The sequence below is a fragment of the Rhinolophus sinicus genome, chromosome 14 (assembly GCF_057876585.1).
Source record: "Rhinolophus sinicus isolate RSI-liver-muscle chromosome 14, RSI-T2T, whole genome shotgun sequence".
NCBI classification, from domain to species: domain Eukaryota; kingdom Metazoa; phylum Chordata; class Mammalia; order Chiroptera; family Rhinolophidae; genus Rhinolophus; species Rhinolophus sinicus.
The window spans coordinates 63,485,093-63,511,506 of record NC_142514.1 but is presented as its reverse complement, the minus strand read 5'-3'; the positions used below and the strand labels follow the sequence as shown (position 1 = coordinate 63,511,506).

The 26,414-nt window shown below is 42.1% G+C and overlaps 1 protein-coding gene across 2 annotated transcripts in view; it reads left to right on the top strand.

Moving 5' to 3' along the window:
• LPAR3 (lysophosphatidic acid receptor 3) overlaps nucleotides 1–26,414 on the top strand; it is a 70,843-nt gene that overhangs the window by 3,796 nt on the left and 40,633 nt on the right. For both annotated transcript variants that reach the window (XM_019710190.3, XM_088791256.1), the window contains exon 2: nucleotides 20,257–21,013. In XM_019710190.3, the coding sequence (XP_019565749.1) occupies nucleotides 20,278–21,013 (736 nt within the window). In that variant the 5' untranslated portion in view covers nucleotides 20,257–20,277. The remainder of the gene's footprint in view (nucleotides 1–20,256; nucleotides 21,014–26,414) is intronic.

Sequence of the window (26,414 nt, the reverse complement as noted above, 5' to 3'; positions counted from 1 at the left end):
CATCTCCGGGCCTGGCCTCTGCAGCGCCTGGCCCCTTGCTGCTTGTCCTGTCTCCCTACTGCCTTGAACGCCTCCCTTGCCCGTGACTCTGACACCGTTCTGCCCCCATTGACCAGGCCTCTCCTCAGATGTGAATCGTTCATAAAACTCAGACTGGGCTAGACTGGGTGTCACTCTGGAAAACGACCTGCCCAGTACAGCCTGCCCCACCCTTTCCAAAAGATGTTCGTCAACCCTGCTCATTACTCATCGGTTAGTCCCTGTCTTCATTGTTCCCTGGAACTTTAGTCTGTAGGTTTTACTAGCCCTGGCCTTGACTCAGCCATGTGTGAATTCAGTGGTATCATCACGGGTCGGCTTGGCAGGTGGCAGGGTGGGGTGGGGGGCACTTTAACCCCTCCATAAACACTACCAGTTTGCTTAAAGGCCCTCCAAACCAACATGCCATCTAAATAAAAACAGTGTGCTGCTTTGTAAATGCAGCTTTAAGACAAGATCCCTAGGGTCCCCTTTTACCTAGAATGCCCCAAAGCCCTTCCTTACAGAAATTCTGGAGCTGCCCCAAGATAAACTCAGATCAGGTAAGTCAAAGGTGGGCTGTGGCGTCAGAGAGGCATTCATTCCTCAAGGAAGCTAGAAATCCCAAGTTAAGGCTCAGAGTCATTGGGAATAACTAGTTGTTGAAGACCAAAGCAAGGGATCAGGTACAGAATATCATTGTATCAGTTGCCTCCTGCCCTGGTTCATTTTTTAATAGATTGGTCCTTTGAATGGAGTTTTTTTTCCCCGGACTAAATTGTCATGTAGATCTTGCAAGAGAAAATAAGTATGATCTTATTCTATATCCCCATGGCATTTGGATTAGTCAGGGTTCTAGAACAAATAGGATGGATATATCTATATATCTATATCTATAGCTATAGCTATATCTATATGAGGATATTTATTGTAGGAATTGACTCATGGGATCACAGAGGCCAGGAGGACTCACAGTCTGTCATCTGTAAGCTGGAGAACCTGGAAAGCTGGTGCTATAGTTTAGTCTGAGCCTGATGGCCTGAGAACCAGAAGCACTGATGTCCAAGGGAAGGAGAAAATACATGTCCCAGCTCAAGCAACAGCACAAATTCACCCTTCTGCCTTTTTGTTTTATTCAGGCCCTCAGTATATCACACGATGCTCATCCACACTGGTGAGGGTGGTCTTCTTAGTTTACTGATTCAGATGCTAATCTCTTCCAGAAACATCATCACAGACATACCCAGGTGATGTTTTACCAGCTAACTGGGTATCTTTAACTCAGTCAAGTTGATACATAAAATTAGTTATTGCACCACAGGATCAGTAAATTGGCACTGATACAACACTACCATCCAATCCACAAAACCCATTCACATTTCATCATTTGCCTCCCGGATGTCTTTTTCCCCTGTCTGATCTAGGATCCATTTTACATGTATTTGTCATGTCTCTTCTGGAATGGTTCCTCAGACGTTCCCTGTTCCCTTGCAGTTGTACAGATCTTACATCCTGCAGGATGACTCAACCTGAGTCCAGCGGGCATTTCTTCAGAACCAGACTCAGGTTATGTGTGCTTGGCAGGAATACATACTCTGCTCTTCTTAGCTCATTACTTTAGACTACAAGATGTCAAGCTGTCCCACCACTGGAATGTTGGCCTTGGTCACCTGGCTATGTTGGTATCCATGAGAACGTCCCATCTTGAATTTATCATTTTTCCCTTTGAAATTTATTGCTGTTTGTGGGGAAGTATTCTCAGGTTATGCTAATAGCCTCTTCCTATATTAAACCTCCACCTACAGCCTTATTATTTATCGATGACTTCTGCCTGAATCAGCCACCTCTATGAATGCTGCCAAATGGTGATTCTTTATTTCTATCACTCCTACATTTATTGGTTGGCATTCTATAAGGAAGAACTTTTACTCTCCCTCAAGTATTTGTTAATTTATATTAGGAAGTATTCATGGAGTTCTTTTCTATACAGTATGTTGAAATCTGTTACTATCACTATTTATTTTGATGCTTAAATTGTCCTTGTTTGGCCAGTGGTAATCCCTTTGAGGTGGTTCCTGTGTCCTTTTGACATCATTTCTGGCTCCACATGATATTATTCCAGTCTCTTCTTGTAGTTTCCCTGACTTAGTCCTCCCTGTTGGTAGAGAAAGACATTTAGAAACCAAGATATGGAAGGTTGATGTGCTAATTGTTACAGGGTGTCATTTGCTCTATATCTCTGAGAGTACAGAGCTAGGAAATACATGTATATAAACATATACATTTATAAATTTTTCTACATTAAGCCATGTATTATAAAATCATGCATTCATGCTAATACCTTCAATTCCAATCCAATACCCAGGGATCAGTCTATTCTTTTCCCTTGATTTCTTTGTACATACCGTCTCTTGTAGTTAGAAACTTGACTCCCATTATCTTTAATGTTTTTACTTATTAGCTCAAAATAGCGCAACCCCCTACCACAAAGGCCATCCTCTGTCTTCTGTGCCAACCTCCCGTCCCACTGCCTCCTGTCCTTGGCTGCCTAGCTCCTGTGTCTTTGCAGCTTCATTATTAGCCTCCAGTCCCTTCAACTCACTCCTCTGTGTGGCTTCCCAACCCCAGCCCAAGCCTCTATGCAACACCCAAAACTCTGTTTCATGCGACATTCTCAGCCCAGTGCTTACCCCTTAGTCCTGGGGAGGGAAGAAAAAAAGAAGGCAAAGGAAGAGAGAAGATGGGGATGGAAAGAAAGCAAAGACAGACATAGTATATATACATTTTTAAAGTTTTTTCTGCATATTGCCAAATTGCTTTCCCAAAAAGTTGTACTAATTCATATTCTCACCAGCATGTTGTGAGGGTGCCATTTTCCCTATACTCTTGCCAACACTCAATTTTATCCTTGTGTTTAAATGTTGTCAATCTGATAGCACTCCACTTTTGTCTCTATTACAGCTCATGCCACACTCAACTCTGTTTAGGTCAGGGTTTCCCAACCTTGGCACCGCTGACATTTGGGCTGGATAATTATTTGTTGTGGGGCCGTCCTGTGCATTGTAGCATGTGTAGCAGCGTCCCTGGCCTCTACCCACGACATGCCAGTAGCAGCCCCCTGCTATGTCTACCACAAATACCTCCAGATATTGGGAGATGTCTCCAGGGGAAGTGGAGGACTGGTCCTGGCTAAGCACTTGTCATTCTAGATTATGAGCTTCCTGAGTGCATTTCACATCTTTGCACATGTTTTTGTACATCTGTCTTTCTCCCGAATATGGTGAACAGTGGGGAAATGTTACCTGAACAGGCATGAGAGGATTCAGTGGTTGGGTAGAATCCACTATAAGGGGACCAGTGCAACTTGCCCATGACATGTGTGCAACTTTCCACATATGCAAATTCCATGAACAGCCAACAGAGGAGAAGGAAAAGGAATGTCAGCAAGGTTAAATGTCCATGGATTGCTGCCAGGTCATTACTAGTGTTTCTCAGTTAATCTCCAGTCTGATTCCTTATAGGTACATAATTGAAGTCTGTGGCCTTCTTCAACTGGTTGACTCTTATTTGGTTGATGGAGAAAATAAAATGCTTTAGGAGAAGGTGTTTCTTCAGTTCCATTGTTCATTGTGTTAGAAGTAAACTGGGTTGCTTGCTCTTCTGAGCTTTCTCCGAAATAGGCAAACTGACTAATCATTGCTATTTTCTATCCTGTATTTAGAGTTTTATTTTGTCGTTTTCATTTGATTATATGGACTTTTCTCCCATAAACTCTTGTCCAAAAATTCTAAGTAGTGATGCACTTACAAATTTTTATTGACATTTACCATAATCAAATTATATTTCTTCTAGAATCAGTAAATGTTTGTAAGAGGCATTAATGTCATTATAGAGGACAAATCTGCATATTTCATCTCTCATGGAGAACGACACTTTATCCATTGAAAAAAGGCTCCAATACTCAGTCTGGTGAAAAGAGACCTGGGCCAGAATGACGAGAGCTGATCAGAGTGAATCAGTCTCTCCCAGTTCTAGTTTTCTCCTCTGTAAAATGGAAAATGTTACCCTGCCCATTCATCATGAGAGCAAATGGGGAAAGAGATGTGAACTCACTTTGAAAACTGTTTGGTGGTATATCAGTGAGTATATTTTGATGGATTACTCTAAGATCCAGATAGAGTGAGTGGTCTAGAGGAAGTACGATAATAGAATTAGAAGGTTTTCAACCCAGCTGGCTAAACTTCTTTTACACATATTCATCTGGTACTAAATGTTTCCGGTGGTAGTGAGAAACACCACTGGAGAGGGTGGTAGAGGAGAGAAGGTCTTGGCTTTGGGGTTGTTATGCCAGGACCCCCCCAACCTGAGGCAGGCGTCTCCCCCTGTGGTCTCCTGGTAATCTCTGTTGGGACCCCTTCTCTCCCACCTCGTGGGAACAGGCCTGCCCTGTTGTTTACTGGACTTGTCTGACTCCTCTGGACCTAGAAGTAGGTGGAGCGCTTTACACTGGCTGTGTCATTCACTTTGTCTGAATAACCCAACAAGTTAGAGTTGGTCTCCCTTTTACAACAGAGGTAACTGAATCTCAAAAAGGTTAAGTAACTTTCCTCAGGCCCAACTGATAATAGTCAGAATGAAAGTAACACTGTGCCAGAGGCTATTCTAAGCACCTTATTTAAATCTCCCAACAGATTTAGGGAGAAGGTACTGTTATTCTCCCATTTTATAGATGAGGACGTTAAGGCACAGAGACATTAACTAACTTGATGGCAAGCAAGGCTTCAAACGCAGGCTAGCTATCTCCAGAGGCCATGCTTTTTCACGTGTAAATATCCAGTTTCCCCAACACCATTTGTTGAAGAAACTTTCTTTTCTCTATTGTATATTCTTGGCACCCTTGCTAATGGTCAGTTGACTGTATATGCATGGGTTTTCTTCTGGGCTCGCTATTTTGTTCCATTTGTCTATGTGTCTGTCTTTACGCCTCTACCATACTGTTTTTATTACTGTGGATTTGTAATATGTTTTGAAATCAGGAAGTATGAGACCTCCAAATTTTTGCTCCTTTCTCAAATTTATTTTGGTTATTTGGGATCCTTTGTAGTTCTATATGAATTTTAGATTTTTTTTTTTCCATTTCTGTAAAACAAAAATGCCATTGGGATTTTGATAGGGATGGCTCTGAACGTGTAAATCACTTTGGGGAGTATGGACATTTTAACAATATTAAGTCTTCCAATCTATGAACACAGTATGTCTTTCCATTTATTTGTGTTGCTTAAAATTTCTTTCATCAGTGTTTTGGAGTTTTCAGTGTACAGTTCACCTTCTTGGTTAAGTTTATTCATAGGTTTGTTTGTTTGTTTGTTTTTGATACTGTTGTATATAGGGCTTTCTTAATTTCCTTTTTGAATTGTTTTTGTTCGTATATAGAAATGCAACTAATTTGGGTATGTTAATTTTGTATCCTGAAACTTTTGTATACCGAATTCATTTATTAGTTCTAACAGGGGTTTTTTTTTTTGTTGTTGTTGTTCAGTCTTCAGGGTTTTCTGCATATAAGAGCATGTCATCCGTGAACAGATGTAGTTTTACTTTTTCCTTTCTGATTTGGATGCCTTTGGTATCTTTGTCTTGCCTAATGGTTCTGGCTAGGAGTTCCAGTATTGTGTTGAATAGAAGTAGCCAGACTGTGTATCCTGGCCTTGCTCCCGGTCTTAGAGGAAAAGCTTCCAGTGTTGAGTATGATTTAGTCGTGGGGGGGCATGTTCTTTCACCACTCTGCTCACCTGCTTATCTGCTAATATTTGAACGCAGAACCTGAAGCCTGTGGTCTGCCGCTCCACGTGCCCGTCCTCTCTCTCCTCACTCCTTTCTCCGCTCCTGCCTCCCTGCTCTGTTTCAAGCAGCAGAAGAGGGAAGTGGTGGTACCTTAGCTTAGTCACTGTGGCACTGGGCCCAAACTCAGGCAGGGGGCAATTCATTCCTGGACTGTGGTTATTTTAGTGTAGATATAGGAGGACTTTGTCATTGAGGCGTTAGAACATGAGCCGTGAAACTTCCTGAATGGCAGCTGCATATTCCATTGACTTTTTAAAAAGAAATTTTGAGTTATTTAACTTTCTTGGGAAATACTATCTACCATTTATTGAGTACTTCCTGGGTCCTATGCATCTTGCTAAGTTCTATAAACATAAATTGAGTGTAATCCTTGCAACCATCCTATGTGGTAGTCATAGTTACTGCGCCATTTTTTTGAGAGGAAGGAAAAGGCTCTGGCTGGGTCAGCAATGCGCCAGGTGAGAGCCATTGCTGAAGGCGATGAACTGCCATCTGGCTCAGGTGACTCAGGTGGCTCCTTTCCCTTCACTGTCATGCCCTTCCTGTGCGTCACAGCCCTCCATGCTTTCCTTGAAAGGGTTAGTTTACCAGAACTCCACAGGTCTGGCCTTCCCTTCTCTAACCTCTGTTGGAAATACCCATGCTAAAATGTTCATTTATTTTTTTGTTCTGACCGAGAAACATTCATTATACAAGACAGGAGTACAAACATGAAACACACACGCACGCGCACACACACACACACACACACACACACGCACACACACATTCAGAAGAATGGTAGCTGTGTAGCAGCAGCAGGTCCCTAAAGATGATGAAGCCCCACTGAGTAGGAATGATTCCGACCTCCCTGCCCTGGTGTGGAGTCAGGTCTGTGGTTGGTCCCTGCTTCTGCTCATAGGGGGAGGCCTCCCAGGGGCCCTGACTTTGACTCTCTCCTCCTTGTCTGTTACCCTCTGGGGTCATATCTGAAATGGGTGTTGGAACGTGAGGGCTCTTTGGAGGAAGAATGAACATGGGCCTTTCAGGCTAAGGTGTGGGCGGCTTCCATGGCAATGTAATTCCTTAAAAAGTTCATAGGTTTCTTTCTGGTCTGTTTGCTTCTAGTCCCTTCCACTTGCCAATTACCACATCCAAATGCTGCTCTGGACCAAGTTCCTGAGCCTTATTTCCCAGCTGCTGTGCTTGGCCCACTTCTGTCCCCGTCTTTAGTAGTCTCTGCCTTCAGGTCCTCCAAAGTATGGATTTGGGTGGGAAGTGACACCCTTCCTCTCATCTCGACTATAGGCCGGTCTTTGTTCCACTGCAGCTTCTCACTGAGAGGCCTTTGAGAGGCTGTGAGCCTCTATTTTCTGCTCTCTGTAGTTACAAAAGCACTTAACTTTTCTAATCTTCCAAGGCCCCCAGTTTCTGGTTGCTGTCTGTTCTTTTCCACCCTTGCTTACAGACTTACAAACAATTCTCGCCCGAGCCCATCTCTTTCTTATAAAAGCTGCATGGAGCAACCAGTACACACGCGTATTCTGTTTCTTCCCAGCACCTGCACCTAGAGCTACAGGCTTCTTAGGCAAAGAGGTCTCCAAACACGACTTGAAGAAAACAGAAGTTTATTTTTCTCTTGTTAACAGTCCTGAGATGAGTGCTTCAGGTTTGAAGGGTTTCTTACCTCTTGTTTCTGCACCACCCACAAGGGCAGTGCTTCTCAAACTTTCATTGTTTAAAGACTGGTTTTCTTCATTTCCGGTGTGCCAAAGACCCACGCTTCTGGTTTATACTCTATGGATCAGACACTTGTATTTCACACAATGTCAAATTACCGTAAGCATTTCTAAGTGCTTATTTGCATTTTCTGTACTTATCTCCTCATTGATGGAAACTAGTTTGTGCACTATTTTGACTCATGCTTCTAGGGCTTTGCCTGGTCTGAATGATCAACGCTGGATCACAGGCCTGTTTGTGTTCCAACTTGCAGGAAGACGAAAGAGCACGGAGCAGCACATTCAGTGTTTTAGAGCTAACCCGAAAGTCACAAGCTTCATGTGTGTTCCCATTCCATTGGCAAGGACTCAGTCACGTGGCCACCCTAGCTACAAGGAGGCTGGGCAAAGGAGTTTATTACTCTACAGGAAAAGGAAAACACAATTTAGCAGTCGGTGCCATAGAACAGAAAGCTAAATAATGATACAAACAGTAATCAGAGGAGAAGTCGCAGGACGATGTACCATTTTTAATGCATTACAAGAATGGCTGTGTGTTCAGTGCCACACCACACAGAACAGGACTTTTTCGAAAATGGAGTCTGGGGTCCTGCTGGACCTTTTATTCAATCTGAGATTCAGAGGCTGGTTGTGTGGTGATGTTAACAAGGGGAAGTTCCCATGAATAGAGGCCGAGAACCCTTCTCAAGAGGAAGTCCAGGTACACAAATACCCAGGTTTGGAGCCGAGTTAGAATCCAAAAGGCTATATCCAGAGTACTGGGGCAGCAGCATCTGCAAACGCCCAGGTCTCTGCAGTAGTCAGGACCCAGCGGGGCACCGGGAAAGGGGGCCCCAGTAGTCTACCCTGAGCCCAAGCAAAGCACCAGAGAGAGGGGGAACTAAAGGTCCTGGCCATGTGAGTGGCACACAGCCTCTCCAATTCTAAACCTCTCTGCCAGCTGGTGAATGCTGCGCTACAAACAACTGGGGAGGCCTGAGGCCAGCGTCATCTCAGTCCCCTGCTTTAAAAACCTGATGTTTAAAATTGAAACTTCATTCCTTACTGTGGCCTCTTCATCTCCAACAGCTGACCTGAGGGAGACTGAGAGTTCCAACCTGCATGCATGCTTCCCTCTTGGAGACTTTTTTCTTATTTGTCTTGACTGCAGCTTGGGAGCTTCGCATGAGGGAGAGAGGACGTGAGAGGTGTCAGGGCTTGAGATAATTGTTAGGGAGTCATCCACATAGAGGAAACAATTTTAGCAATAGTAGTGCTAGTGGAAGAGAGTTTAAAGGGAGAAAAAGAGAGGGCTGAGAACTGAGTATGGGAGTGTGTACCTCTCAAGACTGATGGAAGAACAGGGAACAGAAATACTGGGCACCCGCGGGATGAGAACCAGGAGAGGGTAGAGTCACAGAGGCTTGGGAGGGGAGTTTCAAGAAAGGTATAACTATTTGTCAACTTCCACAGTGAAACCAACAAAAAAGAGGACTGGAAACAGGATTGGGAATTATTCAATCAAATTGGGCACATTTTTATAGTGTGCCAATTACAAGTAAGGTTTTGTGTTTATGCTTTAAAGAACAGGGAAGCAGAGGGATACCAGCTCTGCTCTCAACAGGTTTGGAAGTGAGCTTGTGACAAATAAATGTTTAATAAAGTATGTTGAATACCATAGGAGAGGTCCCAAGAGTTTGTCAGCCAAATTTCTTGAAAGAGTAGCCTATACTTTCTTTCTACTTCCATATCACCCAAACATTGTTCAATCCAGTGTGATCAGGTTTCTGTCTCATATTTCCAACCAGCTAACTTCTAACAAGCCAACCAACCCAGGAACCAAATATTGGTTGTACATGGACTACATACATGCCCCTATATTGGGCACCAGGTATATGAACATGAGTAAGAAAGTCTTCTAGCCCTAAGGAAGTTCACGGTCTGGTGGTAAAGGCAGACACTGAGGCAGAGAATGTTTTACCGTGCACAATCAGGGGACCCCCCCATCCTCCAGTGGCTGAAAGAGAGTCTGAATCTAGTAAAGAAAAAGGCACTTTAGGAGAATCCATGTATGCATGTGTGAAAGTTCTAATTGTATAGATTTGTACATAATAGGTGCCAGATCAAGGATTGCTTCTGATCTCCCCAAGCAGGTTTGTACTCGAGTTGGAAGGAGCAGGTGGAAGAGCAGAGGTGAAGAAAGCTAGAATAAAAATTTAAAAAGCTATTGGTGGACTAAGGACGCGCTTATTCCTGAGCCCTCCTCTCAGTGTTCTGAGCCTCCGAGCTTCTTTGTCTACTCAGGGACTTTGTCTACTTAGGGACTATGTCTGGCTTGTGTCCCCATTGTCTAAAGATCGTCTGTGTTTATAATATCTCTACCAGGGCTGCAGGCTACAGAGCTTCTGGGAGAGCAGCACTTATACAGCGTCATCCCCAACAGCTGTCCCTGCCCCTGGAAGTGCCACCGAGGGGGATGGACCAGTGATGCCCACTGAAATGCAGCCCTTGTAGCTCTGTTGGTATTGCTTTTGCCTCACATCAGGCTGCAGTGTCCCCTTGAGTCAGGCTATCAGTTTACCCTTCCCCTCGCCCTCCTCACAGGCATCATAAAGAAAAATCTGCTTCCTTTTCTGCAGTGTCTTGTTTCAAGCCTGGCTAATCCTTGGGCCCAAAGTAACACTTAAATCCATGTCATTTGCTTCCATGGTGCATGAGACTAGGAACACAGAGAGAGTTGGAACTAACTGATCCTGGGTTACACTGGACATCTGAGGTAGACTGTCTGTGCAGGGACCTGCTGGAATCCAGTGCCGTCATCTTTGTTTTGTACAACCATGTCACTGTGGGTAGAGTAATTTCTTAGGGTTCTGGTACGTGTAAGGGGACATTGAGGGCATCAAAAGAATTGTGCTACTGGCCCATGCCCTTGGGAATATGATTTATTCAATTTATTCCTCTTTCCTTCTCTGAGAGTTGTTTTATATATATATAATGTGTTTTCCCCTACCCCCTTCCTGACCCCCACCCCACTCCAAGTCAAGCCATTGTTGTTCTCAGTCTAGTTGTGGAGGGCACAGCTCACAGGCCCCTGTGGGAATAGAACTGGCGACCTTGGTGTTAGGAGCACAGCACTCCAACCACCTGAGCCACCCGGCCACCCCAAGTTGTTATATTTATAACTAGAAAATGTTACGTGTACTAGATCTTAGTAAAAGATTTAAGAAAATCCACAACACAGTAAAACTTTGCAAATAACACTTTTTACTGTATTACAATACATTTTAAATGACATCTGGATTACTCTGAGTTCCATAGGAAGCAGAGAATCCAGTCAAACTGGTAATTGGAGGGAAGATGGTACCTTGGTGACTGGGGAAGGGCAGAGTTCATGGAAACCAACAGCGACTTGGAGTGCCCAGTGCTAGAGACAGCAGAACAGTTAACACCCTTCACTCAACTTGAAAGCTGAGGGGAGGGAGAGGCAAGGCTGCAGTATGGAAATACTGCTTGACAGGAGCTAACCCAGCCAACCCACAGCAATCTGGCAGGGAGGGAGCAGGGGAAATCATTATCTCAGCCTCCTCCCGCCACCAGATCTCCTGCTGCCCCTCCCATTGGCAGGTGTTAGACGGCAAGGAAACCTCCTGATGCCGCCCACAGAGCATGTGGAGAAGGTTGGAGAGGGGAGCTGGTGGGGCCAGCGGATGGGATCGGGCACAGCACTGAAGTGCCTGTTACGTGCACTTCCATGAGTTGACTGTCTTTACACGGATGTGCTATTTTACTACCAGACTGTCCAGGGGTGTGAGAGCGAGGCAGGATGGGGAGGCCTATATGAGCCTCCTGCTTTAGTGATGCACCTGCTTCGTGACCAAAGTGTAGAATCCCTGCCAGGGATCCCTCTGACTTGTTCTTCGTTTAGCCATAGCAGCACTCTCCTTTCAAACTTCTGAAGCCTTAATTAAAACAACTGTTTCCCACTCCAGCTACATGCTTTGAAAATATGATTTTCCTTGCTATGTAGAGTTTCAGGAGTCAGTCAGGCACTAACCTGGGCTGGTGTGGTCTCCAGAAGCATGGCGGAGTCTCTGAAGATCACTACTGACCTTTTGCTGGTAACAGTGGGGGATTATTTGGAACAAACCATGTAGAGCAAGACACTCTTGAATACCGTTCTCAGGACTGGAGGCAGGAGACGGGCTCCTGCAATGGAGTAAACAAGGGAATGCAGTATCATGGTTAAGTCAGGACAAATAGTTTGGACCAAAACTTTGTCTATTGGGAATTTTACAACATAAAGAAATCTAATTTTCTTCTCATGAGAAGTTATTTGCTGTGAGCAGGCACTTTGAAATTTCCCAGGATACGTTTTCACAGAGTGACAATGTCCTTTGTACGAGAATATCTCTTTCAGCTAGGAAGAGCCACACTTTATATTTTAGCATTCTCTTCTGCAAAGCTACTGACATGTGATTACACAATGGTCTCAGGATTATTTGCTATATAATAGAACATGTGGCGTTGCATTATCTATAGATATTATTAATTTTGAGCGTTTTGATTGGCATCTTTACTTGTAAGAGGGTCAAAGGACAAAATGTATCTGTCATCGTTCTAGCCCAATGAATTACATGAGACCAAAACTGTATAACAGAGAAATGAAACACGGTGAAAGATTTACATTTGGATAAACTAAGCCAGGCAATTTCTGATCCACATAAAATCTGTGCGTCACCTCTTTGGTTAGTTCTGTATGTTTTCAAGTTTGCTTTCCTGTTTAACCAATAGGTTTAAGATAGTCTTCAGTCATCATTGACATCTAGGGAACAATAAATTTGATTATAGTTGTTTATTAAACAAGTCCTAGGGTAGAAGCTGCGTGTGTATTCCATGCCTCCTGTAAATCCGCCCACTCAGTGGAAAGAGAAAAAGCACTAGTTGAAGCCGCTGACATACAGCAGACGGTCCTCCCTACCTAACGGGCTCGTTAACGTCCACTGGCACAGTAACCTGTTTATTTTGCTAAGCACAGACTGCATTATTCCTCTGTGTGCCACCAAATCTCTGCTGAAGCTGACGCGAGGCACAAAGTTTCTCATTTCCCAGTCGCCCCCAGTGTGTGCCTGCCCCTCCTCTTTGTGGCTGCTGTCTTGTGACCTTTGCTACCAAGTCGAGGCACTCGATGTATTGTGGAGACCGGCTCCTATGTAGAGAACAGAGGATCTAAATCCTCTGTTTCATGTGCCTGAATCTACGATTTGTTCTTAAAAAACAGAGTAACAAAACTCGAGCAAAGTTGAGTTTAGCTTTCTCTAGAGAAATGCTCTAGTGTATTAAGATAGGGTAGCAGATTTGTAACAGCCTCACACTTAACAGGCACCTCTAAAGTGAACACGTTCGCTTTCCCCAAGATCATCAGAGGCTTCCAATACTCTATTACAGACAATATCCGTTTAAATTGAATCTCAAATTGCTACTCCTCTGTGTGTTTTCCCATAGCAAAGAGTAAAGTAACCACATATGAAACATACAAGCTTTATTTTTTTTTGAAACTACTGCAGTACAGAGTTGGTAACATCTTCTCCCCCCATATTTTTAAAATGAAAAAAAAAAAAAAAGATTTATAGAACAATGTTATAGTTACAGAAAAACTGAGCAAATGGTATAGAGAGTTCCCACAGTGTGCCCCTATCCTTGCACACAATTTTCCCTATTATTAACATTTTACATTAATATGGTACATTCGTTACAATTAATGAACCAATATAGACATGTTGTTATTAACTAACACCCATACTTTATTCAGATTTCCTTAGTTTTTACCTAATGTCCTTTTTTCTGTTCCAAGATCTAGGATGCACATTATATTTAGATGTTATATCTCTTTAGCTTCCTCTTAGCTGTGACATTGCCTCAGATTTTCCTTGTTTTTGATGATCTTGACAATTTTTGAGGAGTCCTGGTCAGGAATTTTGTAGAATATCTCCCAGTTGGGATTTGTTTGAGGTTTTTCTCGTGATCAGATTGGGGTTATGGGTTTTGGGAGGAAGATAGCAGAGTAAAGTACCATTCTTAACATATCCTATTAAGATTACAAACTAGCAACATGACCTATCCCTTTTGTACGGACCTTGAGCACCTTGCTGAAGTCGTGTTTGTCAAGTCTCTCCATTGAAAAATGACTCACCCTTCCCCCACCTTTTCATACTGTCCTCTTTGGGAAGAAGTCACTGCATAGCCCGTACGTAAGGAGTGAGAGTTATATTCCCCTCCTTTAGGGTGCAATAGCTACATAATTTATTTGGAATTCTTCTGCAGGGGAGATTTGCCTCTTCTTTCTTATTTATTGTTTTATTCAGTCACTTATATTAGTATGGACTCATGGATGTTTATTTTATACTTTGGGCGATAATTTGATACTACTATATTTTGTTGCTTGAAATGTTCTAGCTCTGGCCATTGAGTTCCCCTCTCTTTTGAAGTTATGTTCCAAAGAGGAGCCATAGTTTCTGATGTCCACACTGGCAAGAGCGAGGTCTCCGTGTGCCACTGCCCTTCGGACCACCCTGTCTTGACTGCTCTGGTGAAGCCACCCTTCAAACACCGTTCCTCATGCCTCTCAGCCAGCGGGGCTTTGAGCCAAGCAAGACTGTAGAGGGAAATGAAAGAGTTGCGAGACCCAAATTAGAAAATATGCAGAAGAAGACACTAATAATGCTCAGTGTGGGTAAAAGGTTAGGGTGCATGAGGGCATATGTACACAAAGATACACTGCATTTAATTCTCCATTTAACAAGCGTTTACCAAGTGCCTGCTACGTGTTGAGCAGCGTTCCAGGTACAGGGATGCACCATAGCAACGCAAAGTCCCTGATGTCTCAGCCCATGGGGAGATGAACCGTCACCCCGAGGAGATAGCATCAGGCAGTGAGAGATGCTGTGAGGAAAAATAAAACACTAAAGGGCAAAAGTGCAGCAGGGTGGGGCGAGGTGCTCTTTTAAAGAGTGGCAGGGAAGGGCTATCTGATGAAGTGACATTTGAGCAGGAACAAGGTGTAGAAATGAGTCCTGTGGGTGTCTGGGGGAATAGGCTTCTGGGAAGAGGGGACAACAAAGCCAAAGGCCTTGAAACTAATGGCTCAAATAAACCGCAGGGGTCATATGTGGATTTAAATCTCCCATACTATCCTGATTTTTCCATTAACATGAATTATTAAAAAGGAATTTAGTGAGCAAATGTGATTGCTTTTATGCAGGAGTATTCTCTTTTCTGGCTGTTAGCGTATCCACTAACCATAGCTTCCATCTCCCATCTGGCTGGGGTTTCTAGAGGGGAAGAGGACTGTTCCGCATTTGTGGACCACAGGAAAAGAAAATATGCACAGCACCCAGTGATCCTGTTTTGGCTACACCCTGCCTCTCGCTAGGAGGGAGACGACAGTGTTACTGAAAGCCCAGCAGCAGCTTGTCTTCTTGTCGCTAGAAATAAAAGCTGCTTGAGTGGTTTTCAGATGTCTTAATTTTCATAATTGTTTCCACATTATGGTCTGGCTGGGCAGTTTTTTTAGAGACTCAAGTTTGGGAGAGTCTAAATGAAAGCTTTGCTCATAAAGTTTTCATTTGGGTTCCACATATAGACTTTCTAAACCAATATTTTATGAAGTCTTAAATTACTCAAGTTTGAAGTTGTGGTAATAGCTCCAAAGTTTAGCATCCTTTGTTGCTGGCTCAGAACTATTCGAGCCCTCTATACTTTTAGTATAAAAGAAAAAGAAAAGGGAAGAAAAGAAAAGAGGAAAACAGCTTGGGATTTGGCAGAATTAAAGTTTAGCAATGTTAAAGTAGTCTTGAAATTGAGCATATTGTGTGGCCAAGTACTATAAAATTTGAAAACATTAAAGTGCCTTTTCTATGCTTTTCAGGGCTTCAGGGCTATTAAAACAAAAGAAACAATAAAAACCCCCAAAGTCTATTTAGAATGCAACCATCCCTCCGCCCCCCCCCCCCCCGTTTTTGGTTTTCTTAAAATTTTTATTGGGGGGCATTGGGGAACAGTGTGTGTCTCCAGGGCCCATCAGCTCCAAGTCATTGTCCTTCAATCTAGTTGTGGAGGGCGCAGCTCAGCTCCAAGTCCAGTTGCCATTCTCAATCTTTAGTTGCAGGGGGCACAGCCCACCATCACATGCAGGAATTGAATCGGCAACCTTGTTGTTGAGAGCTCACGCTCTAACCAACTGAGCCATCTGGCCGCTCAACCCAACATTTTTTAATGCAAGACAGTCTTTGAGTGTGATTTGATTGGGTCATTCTAAGTTGGTCATTTTCTAATTATTGTAAGCATGCCTCTTGGTCTGTCTGAGGTTTTGTTTGTCTGTAGACAGGTAGTGTAGAGTTGTAGATAAGCATGCGGCCTGTGCGCACAGCTGCCTCAGTGGAACCCAAGGTCACACTCACTAGTGTGTGACCTTGGGCAAGGGAGCTTCAGTGTCCTCATCTGCAAAATGGCGATGGTAATAGCATCCACGTCATTGCTGGGAGGATTCAGTGAAATGACTCACACAAAATGCTTAGTCAAGCACTAAGCACAAAGTCATCACTCAAATATTAGCAATTAAAAATACAGTATTACTACTGTAATAATGAAGTGGAGATAGTAAGTGACTAACTAACCCAAGAACACATCATAGTAAGTGAAGGAGTTCTCTAATTGGCATATTTAGTGGTGATGCCTCAGTCAGCACAGGTATTTAACTGAACCTTTTCATTTTACTGGGGGAAGAGAGAGTGTAGGACAGAAATTCGTTCATTCATTCATTCCATAAATGTGGATTCTAAGATGGGGCATGAAAGGCAAGGTGTCTCCTCATCAGCTGGCGCAGACTGGTCTAGTGGTAGGGGATGGACTACAAATGTGTAAAAACGAAAGAAAATACGTAGCAGGTGACAGGTGCTCTGGTGCAGGTAACACAGGGATCTCTGAATGTGAGAGCTGTGGGATTCCTTTTTTCTTTCTTTTTTTATTCTCATCCTTCCACCCCTTTCCCCTTTGGCCACTATGAGCTTGTTCTTCATATCAGTGGATCTGTTTCTGTTTTGTTTTGTTTATTCATTTGTTTTGCTTTTTTTAGATTCCACATATAAGTGCAATCATATGAAATTAGTCTTTCTCTGTCTGACTTATTTCACTTAGCGCTGTACCCTGTAGGTCCATTCATGTTGTACTGGGGACTGTCAACAAGCTTGGCAGCATATGGCAAAGAAGAGAAAAATCAAAAGTACTAATTCACAAAAACTTCCAGTTATTCATTTTTGGAATTCTGGGGTGATTGCATTAGGAAATGTTTTATAGGAGAGCTGGGGAAAATGGTGTCCTGATTTGGTTAGTTGTCAGCATATAAAATTTTATGGTTACATGAAGTTTTAAGTAGAAAACCATTTCATTTTCATTATCACTGAAAAACTCTAAAGTGTGCATTGCTGGTGAGTGTAGTAACAATGAACATAAGCAAAGCCTTGAGGCTTTTCCTTTGAACACTAATTTTGATTTTTCAGAGCTTTAGATATCAAAGAAAGGTAGAATACATTAAAAGGAATGTGTGCTCCAAATTCCATTTGCATACAAAATTTGTAAACAAAGACAGAATTTGTAAACTAGCATTTAAAAGTCTATTTATTTATTACAGAAAATGTAGAAATAGAAAAAGACTGGAATTTTTAAAAATGACCCATAATTCCACTATTCTTAATTTTACACTTTGAGATTTTTTTCCTTTTTCTTTATCTTTTAAAAATTGTCAAGACATATACATACTTACATGTGTTTGTATATGTATATAAATCTATGTATATGTATACACGCATATAATTGTTTTTAATTAAAATAATGGCATATGCTTTTTCTCATATTACCACAGCTTCATGGTAAATATGATTTTCAATGGGTGCATAATATTCTACCCTGTGGGAATCTCTTTCACCAATTCTCTATATGAACTTTCTTTGCTCTTATTGTCTGTTTCTCTGAAAAAAGAGGATTCAAGACCGAGAGGTAGGGAGCTGCCTGGTGGCTGTTCTGGTTAATCATGGTTTTTCTGTGGTTTCTCAACTTTGTAAGACAAAACTACTTCTCAATCTGAGGACAGTTTTTGTTTAAATATGTCTAAAAATGTGCCATTTTGATTTTGATGGGGGAAAGCTGAGTTTGAAGATTTTTGAAGGAAAGTTCATTGAGGTTTTAGGGTATCATACAATTATAAATTCAACCAAATTGATGAACCAAGACTAAAATGTTAAGAACTCTTCAAAAGGAAATTAGGAAAATTAAAATATTTTTGGTAGTATAATGATTCCAACATCTTTCTGACATATTATCTTGATATTGCTGATGAGTTAATCAAGGATAATATTTTAAATTAGAAATGTGTTTCTCTTAGCTATCTAGAACATATAGCAAAATAAAATACATTATTTTTCATTAGTTAAAGGACACATAATAATTGCATTATTAAAATTTCTCATGTGGTTCTTGGATTGTTTGTCTTGAATTTCTATATACTTTCAACACTATTGAAAGCTGAATTTTCTTCTTAGATATTTAAATTAAATTTCACTAGATTAGTATCTTCTATTCAACTCTCATATGCTACTAGTAGTATTAGAACTACAGTCTGTCCCAAGGGCAGTTTGATAATATGTATCAGAAACCTTTAAGTAAATTTATGTCCTTTACTTCATCAAATTAAAATCTATGGGTTAATCTTAAGGCAATAATTGGCCAAGTATGTAAAGATTAATGTATAAGAATGTAGCCTCTTTATAAAAGCAAAATATTGGAAACAACCTAAATGTCCAGCATTTAGGGATTAATTAAGTAAAGTGGTCCATTTATTCTTATGCTGGAATATTATGGAGATATTAAAATGATTACATATATCTATATGTTTAATTTGGGAAAATTATCATGGTATAGTATAGATATATTGGCCTATTGCATGGAGCTATCTGATATTAGTAATTCAATATTGGTGAATGTCTTCGAAAGATAGTAGTTTTTATTTTGTCATTATTAAAATTGAGTCCCTCTTCCTTGTAATTGAAAGGCACTAGAACCATTTGTCTCTTGAGACCACTCCCTGTTTATTTGTTTTAAGCATGTAGAGTGATATTCTTATGCTTCTATTTGCTATGGCAGAGAAGCATGTGTCTAATGCATTTAAAAGTATTATCATACCATTAAAATATGAATTAAAAAGAGGACTCTCTGAGATATATTTCTCTTTTGTACTACTTCAAATTGATATCTGATCTGTTTAATCTGATTCTGGATGTGGTATTGGATTGCAGAATTTATAACAACCTCAAACCTGGGGATTTCCTTTAAGCTTTCACTGTTAGAACCACCTCATTTCCACCAGTGGACTGCTCAGTGACGGCCTACTGGATCTCCAGCAGATAAATTGCAGCCTTGTGAGGGAGCCCATGGTTATCCTCCCTAGAAGCCTGATTTCCTCGCCTTCAACCACAGTCTCCTTTGATTGGACCTTTCCTGGCTGTGGCCAGACCTGTGAGGCAGAACCCCTTACCTTCCCACCAAGCATATATGGATGGGCACTGTTAGAGCCCCTGCATAGCCCCTCCTTGGCCAGAATCCCTCATCTCTTGGATCTTTTGGGGGTCCAAGAGATCTTGTCCTGAGATTAGTGTCTTCTCTGTCTGCTTGATTCCCCACTTTGGGGTTTACTTTCAGACATGTGTGGTGAGGACTTGCCCTCACTTGGCAGGTATGTTCCCATATCCTTGGCCATCTGCCCAAACTCCAGCTCTCAGTCTTGACCATGGAGGCCTACCCTTCCAACACCTGCCATGTTGAAGAGAGCCCAGGAAAGGACACTGACATGAAATGATAGAGTTGGAAAGTCCAGTAAACACATTCACATTGGTACAACTTGGATTAGGAGAATAAGGAAGCAGTGAGCAGAAAGGTAAGGAAGGAGTATGGAGACCAGTCTCCAGCCCTGCATCACATGCTTAACAAGTGAGTGTCGTCACTGTAGCTTGAAACCAAAAGATGGCCAAAGGAGCATCGGGAGTAGAATCACAGTGTGGAAAAATGATCTCTTGGGTAAATCATTTGGTCATGTGAAAAGAAATTCAACACCCATTATCTTGACAAGAATGTGCCTGGCATTACCAACCTGTTTTGATTAATGAGCAGGACCCATAAATAAGAAATGAGCTGGAAACCACCAGGAGAAAACGTTCATGTGCTGTACTGTAATCGTTGCCAACGCAGAGTGGATATTTCAGGGCTCCAAATATTTAACTATTGTTGCCTCCATGACCATTCATTCACTCATTCACTCATTCATTCATTCAGCCAACATTCAGCAAATACCTGTCATGAGGCAGCCAGGGCAAATGGGTCCTGGGGTTATAATGGTGAACAAAATAGACACATACCCTCCCTCCGTGAGCTTGTAGATAGCCTGGGAAACAGACATCAATTATTGATATGAGATAAGTGCTGTGATAGGAGGTCAGGGGCTAGGGTCCTGGAGTAAGGGACATTTACTAAGATCTGAAGAATCGACAGGAGTTGGCCGACAAGGGGTTTAGCAGTGGAGGTGCGGGTAGTGTGGTGGTTTAGTGATTGATTTTGCAAAGAGTGATATTTGTTTCTTCTTCAAATTTCTTTCTAGGATGTTCAGTTCTTCTCCACAATGAATGAGTGTCATTATGATAAGCAGATGGACTTTTTCTATAATAGGAGCAACACTGATACTGCCGATGACTGGACAGGAACGACGCTTGTGATTGTTTTGTGTGTTGGAACATTTTTCTGCCTGTTTATATTTTTTTCTAATTCTCTGGTCATCGCAGCAGTGATCAAAAACAGAAAGTTTCATTTCCCCTTCTACTACCTGTTGGCTAACCTAGCTGCTGCAGATTTCTTTGCTGGAATTGCCTATGTATACCTGATGTTTAACACTGGCCCTGTTTCAAAAACTTTGACTGTCAACCGCTGGTTTCTCCGCCAGGGGCTTCTGGACACTAGTTTGACTGCCTCCCTGACCAATTTGCTGGTTATTGCTGTGGAGAGGCACATGTCAATCATGAAGATGCGGGTCCATAGCAACCTGACCAAAAAGAGGGTGATACTCCTCATTTTGCTCGTCTGGGCCATTGCCATCTTTATGGGGGCAGTCCCCACGCTGGGCTGGAATTGCCTCTGTGACATCTCTGCCTGCTCTTCCCTGGCCCCCATTTATAGCAGGAGTTACCTCATTTTCTGGACTGTATCCAACCTCGTGGCCTTCTTCATCATGGTGGTGGTGTACCTGCGGATCTACATGTACGTCAAGAGGAAAACCAACGTCTTGTCTCCACATACAAGTGGGTCCATCAGCCGCCGAAAGACACCCATGAAGCTAATGAAGACGGTGATGACTGTCTTAGGTAAGAGGAACCGGGTGAGCCATTATTCCCATTCATTCAGCGAATACTTATTGAGTACCTACTGTATACAAGGCACTTACTAGGTCGAAGGAATGCGCCAGTGAACAAAAACAGACATAAATCCCCACCTGCCTGGAGTTTATGCTCTAATAGGGAAAGACAGAATAAGTATTCTAATGGGGAGAAACAAAATAATTTTATAATACATTTTATTACTGTAAGATTTATAAACTAAGAGGTTGGTGAGTCTTATTGGGAAAAATAAAGCAGGGAAGGGAGAGAAGGAGTGCTAAACAGATATAGTTTGCAATTTCAAAAGTGTTGTGACACCTTCCTTTAGAAGACGACTTTTGAGCAGAGATGTGAAGGTGGTGAGGGAGTGAAGCAAGTGTCTGGGGAAGCGTGTTCCAGGCTGAAGACGCAGTAAGCATAGGGGCTCTGAACAGAAGGAGGCCCATGTGGCTGGGATGGAGGGAGCAAGGGGAGCGGAGGGGGAGATGAGGCCAGAGAACTAAGGGGGTAGGATGGGGCGACCCGATTATATAGGGCTGTGCGGTTATCGTAAGGACTTTGGCTTTTCTGGGTGAGATGAGAAGCCATTGGAAGGTTCTGAATAAGGGAGTGACATGATCTGACTTCCATTTTAGTGACATCTCTCTGGCTGCTGTTTGGAGAAAATACTGCAGTGGGGCAAGGGCAAAAGCAAGAGAATTGGTTACGAGAATATTTTAGTACTCAGGAGAGATGATAGTGACGAGGACCAGAGGGCCGTTTGATGAGGTGTGACTGGATTCTGGACCTTTTTTAAAGGATTTGCTTACTGGTAAGGAGGAGGAGAAGGTGGGGAGTGTCATTTACAGAGATGGGGAAGCCAGAAGAGGAGGAGATTCAGGGGGAAGGTCAGGGCTTCAGTTTTGGACAAGCTAAGTTTAGGGTCCTATTAGATATCCCAGTAGAGTTACTGAGACGGGAGTTGTATGTATGAATCAGGAGATCAGGATTTAGGTCCAGGCTGGAGATCTATATTTGAGCGTCACTGGGGTAAGAAATGGTATTTTAAACCACACTAGTGGATGAGCTCGCCATGGAGGAGAGAAGACGACCACGGAATGAGCCTGCAGCACTCCAGTGTGAGGAGGGGGGAAGGCAGGGAGTAACAAGTAAAGGATCCCCAGGAGTAGCCAGGACCCCCGGATATGGTGGCCTACAAGCCAAGAGAGGGAAGCCGTTGAAGGAAAGTGAGTATCAGCTTTGGTAATCCTCCTGAGAGGTGGAGTCAGGCAACCTTACTGGGTTTAGCAGAGTGGTGGTTTTTTGGTGACTTTGAGAAGACCAAATTTAGTGTGGCCAACAGCGTCATCAGAATAAAGTGAAGAAAGAAAAGGGAAAGAGGACAGCGAGTCTGAGCAGCTCTGAGGAGTTGGCTTTGACCTGTGAGCCGTGTACCAAGAAGACACATTTGGTGTGAAGAATTTTCCCTGAGTTCTGTTTTCACTATTGTAGGTATCCTGTTGTCCCCCAATTCCAGTTCTGGGTCACAGGTAGAATTTGTGATGAGTGGGCAGATAAGAACTTTTGTGGTTTCACAGGCCTTGTCTTTTCCATTGCAGACCTTCCCTTACCCTGAGTGGTGGCTACAGCAATGGGGACTGTTATTGAGAGATATAGGGGTAGTTTCCTGTCAAGTCCCAGGGAAGGAATTATAAAACGAATTCTTGGGGAACAATTCATATTAAAAGATGCAGGGTATATATGATATGGTATGGGAACCATCGTCATGTCTCTAGGTCCTGAAATTGCTGGTAAGATTTAGAGGTCAGCAGACACACAGCATGATTGTTAAAATAATTTCAAACTCAAGGTTTATTTTAGTTAACAAATATGTATATTGTATTTAGTATGTGTCAAGCATTGTCCAGAGTAATATATATATATATATATATTAGCTTATTTAATCCCCATGGCAACCCTGTGAGGTTAGTGCTACTATTACCCTATTTACCAGAGGAAGAAACTGAGCAGAGAGTTTAAGCCGTATGCTCAGGTCACTCAGCTGCTACTGGTGGAACCAAGACTGACCAGTTGGCCTTGGGTGTCCACGTGTTGAACCCCACACTCTGCAGCTAGTTTTGATTTGTTTGGACTTTTTACTGGTCTCCTCTTTGTTCTATGTTCTGCTTTGACCACCTCCTTCCTCTTTGCCTTGACAAAAACATAGACAAGAATAAGGAAAGGAAAGGGTCACACTAATCAGTTTTTTCCACTCTTGATCTAGAGAGGATACTTTTGGTAGAAAATAAAGTATGGTATTTATTGGTAGTGTCAATGAATTCGACTACTCTCCTTGTTTAACTTGCAAACATAATTGTTTGCTTGGCTGTGTGTCTTGAGAAATTACCTGCCCGATTAAGGAGAAAACTTTTTTTTTTTTAGCATATTATATAACATATGCAGCGTGAGATAAAGAAGGCTTCTGTAATCCTAGGTGGAGAGAATAGGCCTCTTTGTGAGGTAGTCATGGTCCCTCGCTTCAGTTTCGTATGTAACTTTGTCTGGAACATACGGAAGGGTTTAAAACAAAGGAGCTGTGTGGTTTTGGTCAGTGTGGTATTGGATAACGGAAAAACTGGAATAAACAGTGAAATTGCCAAGTAGGATAAGAGAAGTCGTGGCCTTGAGATGGAACAACATCAGGGAGTTGGTTAATGACAGGAAGACAGTTTGGTGTTGAGGATTTGGGGAAGTTCCTCCGTGGTGAGACAGAGGGATCTGGTGGAAGACAGGAAGTTTGGGGACAGGGGAAATGAAACTGAAGAGCGAGGTGGTCTGAGGTTGTTAGACTTCTAGTTTCCGATTTCTTTGGATTACAGAAGGTTTGGGTTTTAGCCCGAACTCTATCATTTTCTACAAGGGTGACCTGAAACACATTATTAGCTCACCTTTTCTTGGTTAAACTTTCTCTTCTGAAGTGGACTAAATAGTCTTTAAATTCTTTCAAAGTTACAAAATTCAGTGGTTCTATTATAACAATAAGTAACCAAAGCCAACACAGAGTTCTGTGGATTGATTGGTATGAAAGCAGAGCGTCTCCTTCCATGAAAGCATCTACCACACTATCTCCTTAGGGAGGAAGCCCCTCCGTTGCTCTGATGCACATCCGAATGCAGTCGCCTAAGACAAGTGTCTCCTATATGTGATAGTATATCAGAAAAATCAACAGTGCTGGCATCTACCATCACTGTTGTCACTGGTTCTGAGTATATGGAAATAAATAGCTTAATACCTATTTCTGTAATGATTTCCTGATTTAAATATCTTCATGATAAAATGCTAAACCTTTCTGTTTATTCCTTGATATGTATGTTGTTGGAAACGTTCATTTAAGATTAAAGGTTCTTGTAAACACACCTTCTTTTAAATGTTAGAAAGTCAATCAATAAATATATATTAACTGTCGGTTAAACAGACTCTAAGAGATGAAAAGTTGCGTGAATTCAGTGAGCTTAATCACATTTCAGGGAAGGAAGAAAGGATGGACTGAGGCTAGAGTTTGGGGAAAGCTTTTTAGAGAGCTTGAGATATGATCTGAAAAGATGGGTGGGATTTGCATGGCTAGGAGGGGAAAACATTCTAAGTAGGAGAAATAGTATAATCAAAAGTGTGATGGTAAAAACATCTGAAGTTTTTGCAGTGCCACAAGGAAGGTCCTGCAGAGCACAGATGCATTGGTAGTACAAAGGGAAATGTGAACCAGAAAAGTTTAGTTGGCCATCGTCTTTGGAAGAGAGGTAGACCAGATGACCCTTTCCAGCTTTAGGATTTTGGTTGAACACAAAAGCATGTGGAGCTGGATGGGGAGCAGAATCTTTCCTTGCTGAGGGAGGTGGTGGTAGTGATGGTGGTGGTGTGAATTTTAAATCTGTGCATGATTGGAAAGGCATCTAGTCATTGTGTTCCCATTTCAGTAACCCTGAGGCAGAATACTTGCTCACTTCTGGGTTATGATGTGTGATGAGCCTTTTACGTGAAAGAAGTTGTTTATTGAATGTTCTCATCGAAAAGACATTGGAGACATATAATCCTACTTTCCACAGGGCACCAAGTTCCTGCTTAAGAGAGAGCCCTGTATTTTGAAAGTGTACTTGTCAACATGTCTAATCAAGTGCAACCACCAAACACACAAGAAACTCCACATGGAAACCTCTCATTTATTGTCCAACAACACACCATGTAAACTGTGCACCCTCGGATGGATGTTTTGTTTCCTAGGAAATGGGCTGGACTTCCTTCTATTTTGCAATGGTTTGAAATGCAAAAGAAAAGAAAGGTTGAAGGGATTTGTGAACCACGCTTTTGAAATCTTCTGTGAACCTTCCTGACTCGTAGGGTGTTTTTCAAGCTGCAGGTTGTGACCCACTAGCAAGCAATGAAATCAATTATGAGATCGTAACTTGACACTTGTTTTAATGACAAAATAGAAAAGAAGAAAAAATATCTGAGAGCACTGAATGTAGTAGGTATAAGCACTGTTTTAAGCATTGTTTTATAGTGTGTGTGTGTGTGTGTGTGTACTAAATTATGGTATAAAATTTATTTCTTACTGTGGATTGTGGTCAACAACATTTGAAAAGCCATGGTCTTAGGGTCAAAGTTTCTTTTTTGGCCAGTAAGAACTGAACTCTTTTCAAATACGAAAAACATTATAATTAACGGACTTTGAAAAGGTTTGTGGTAATTGAAACAAGGAGCTGAATGCTCCCGTTTCTTTCCCCCACCTCTCCACTTAGATCAATGCTAAATCTTCCTGGCCTTCTCCAGGGAGAGAGGAAGGAAGCAGGGTGGTTGTGGTAAGAGGAGAAATAATACCTTGAGTTCTCATGCTAGGAAATAGGTGAAAATTAAGTACTCTAATGAGCCTTGCTAGAATACTACTAATAGTCATACCTGTAATTTCTGCAACACTATGTCTTTTTTATTGTTTTAATATATTGTTTTCATTCAGTCTCATAGAACGCCTGCAAGGTAAGTGCGGAAGATACTATCCTATTTTCCTGCCACTCCCCTAGATGTACCCTGTACTCAGCTATAATTAATTATTTACAGTTCTTCGTTTTGCATCCCTAAACCTTTGCACTTGCTGGAATACCTTTCCTCTCGTTCTGCCTGGGAAACTCCCATTCATCTTGTAAGTCTCAACTCAAGGGCCTATCGTCTTGCCCTACGTAGGTAAACCCCATACTACCTCCTTTGGGTCACCTCTACCTTGTCTATACCTCAGTCAACACTTAATTGTTCTCATGACTTGATTTCGAACTAGAATGTGTACTCTTTGAGATTAGGGACTGTACCTTATCTTTCTTTGCACATCTAATGTGTAGCACACTGTCTGGAACACACTTGT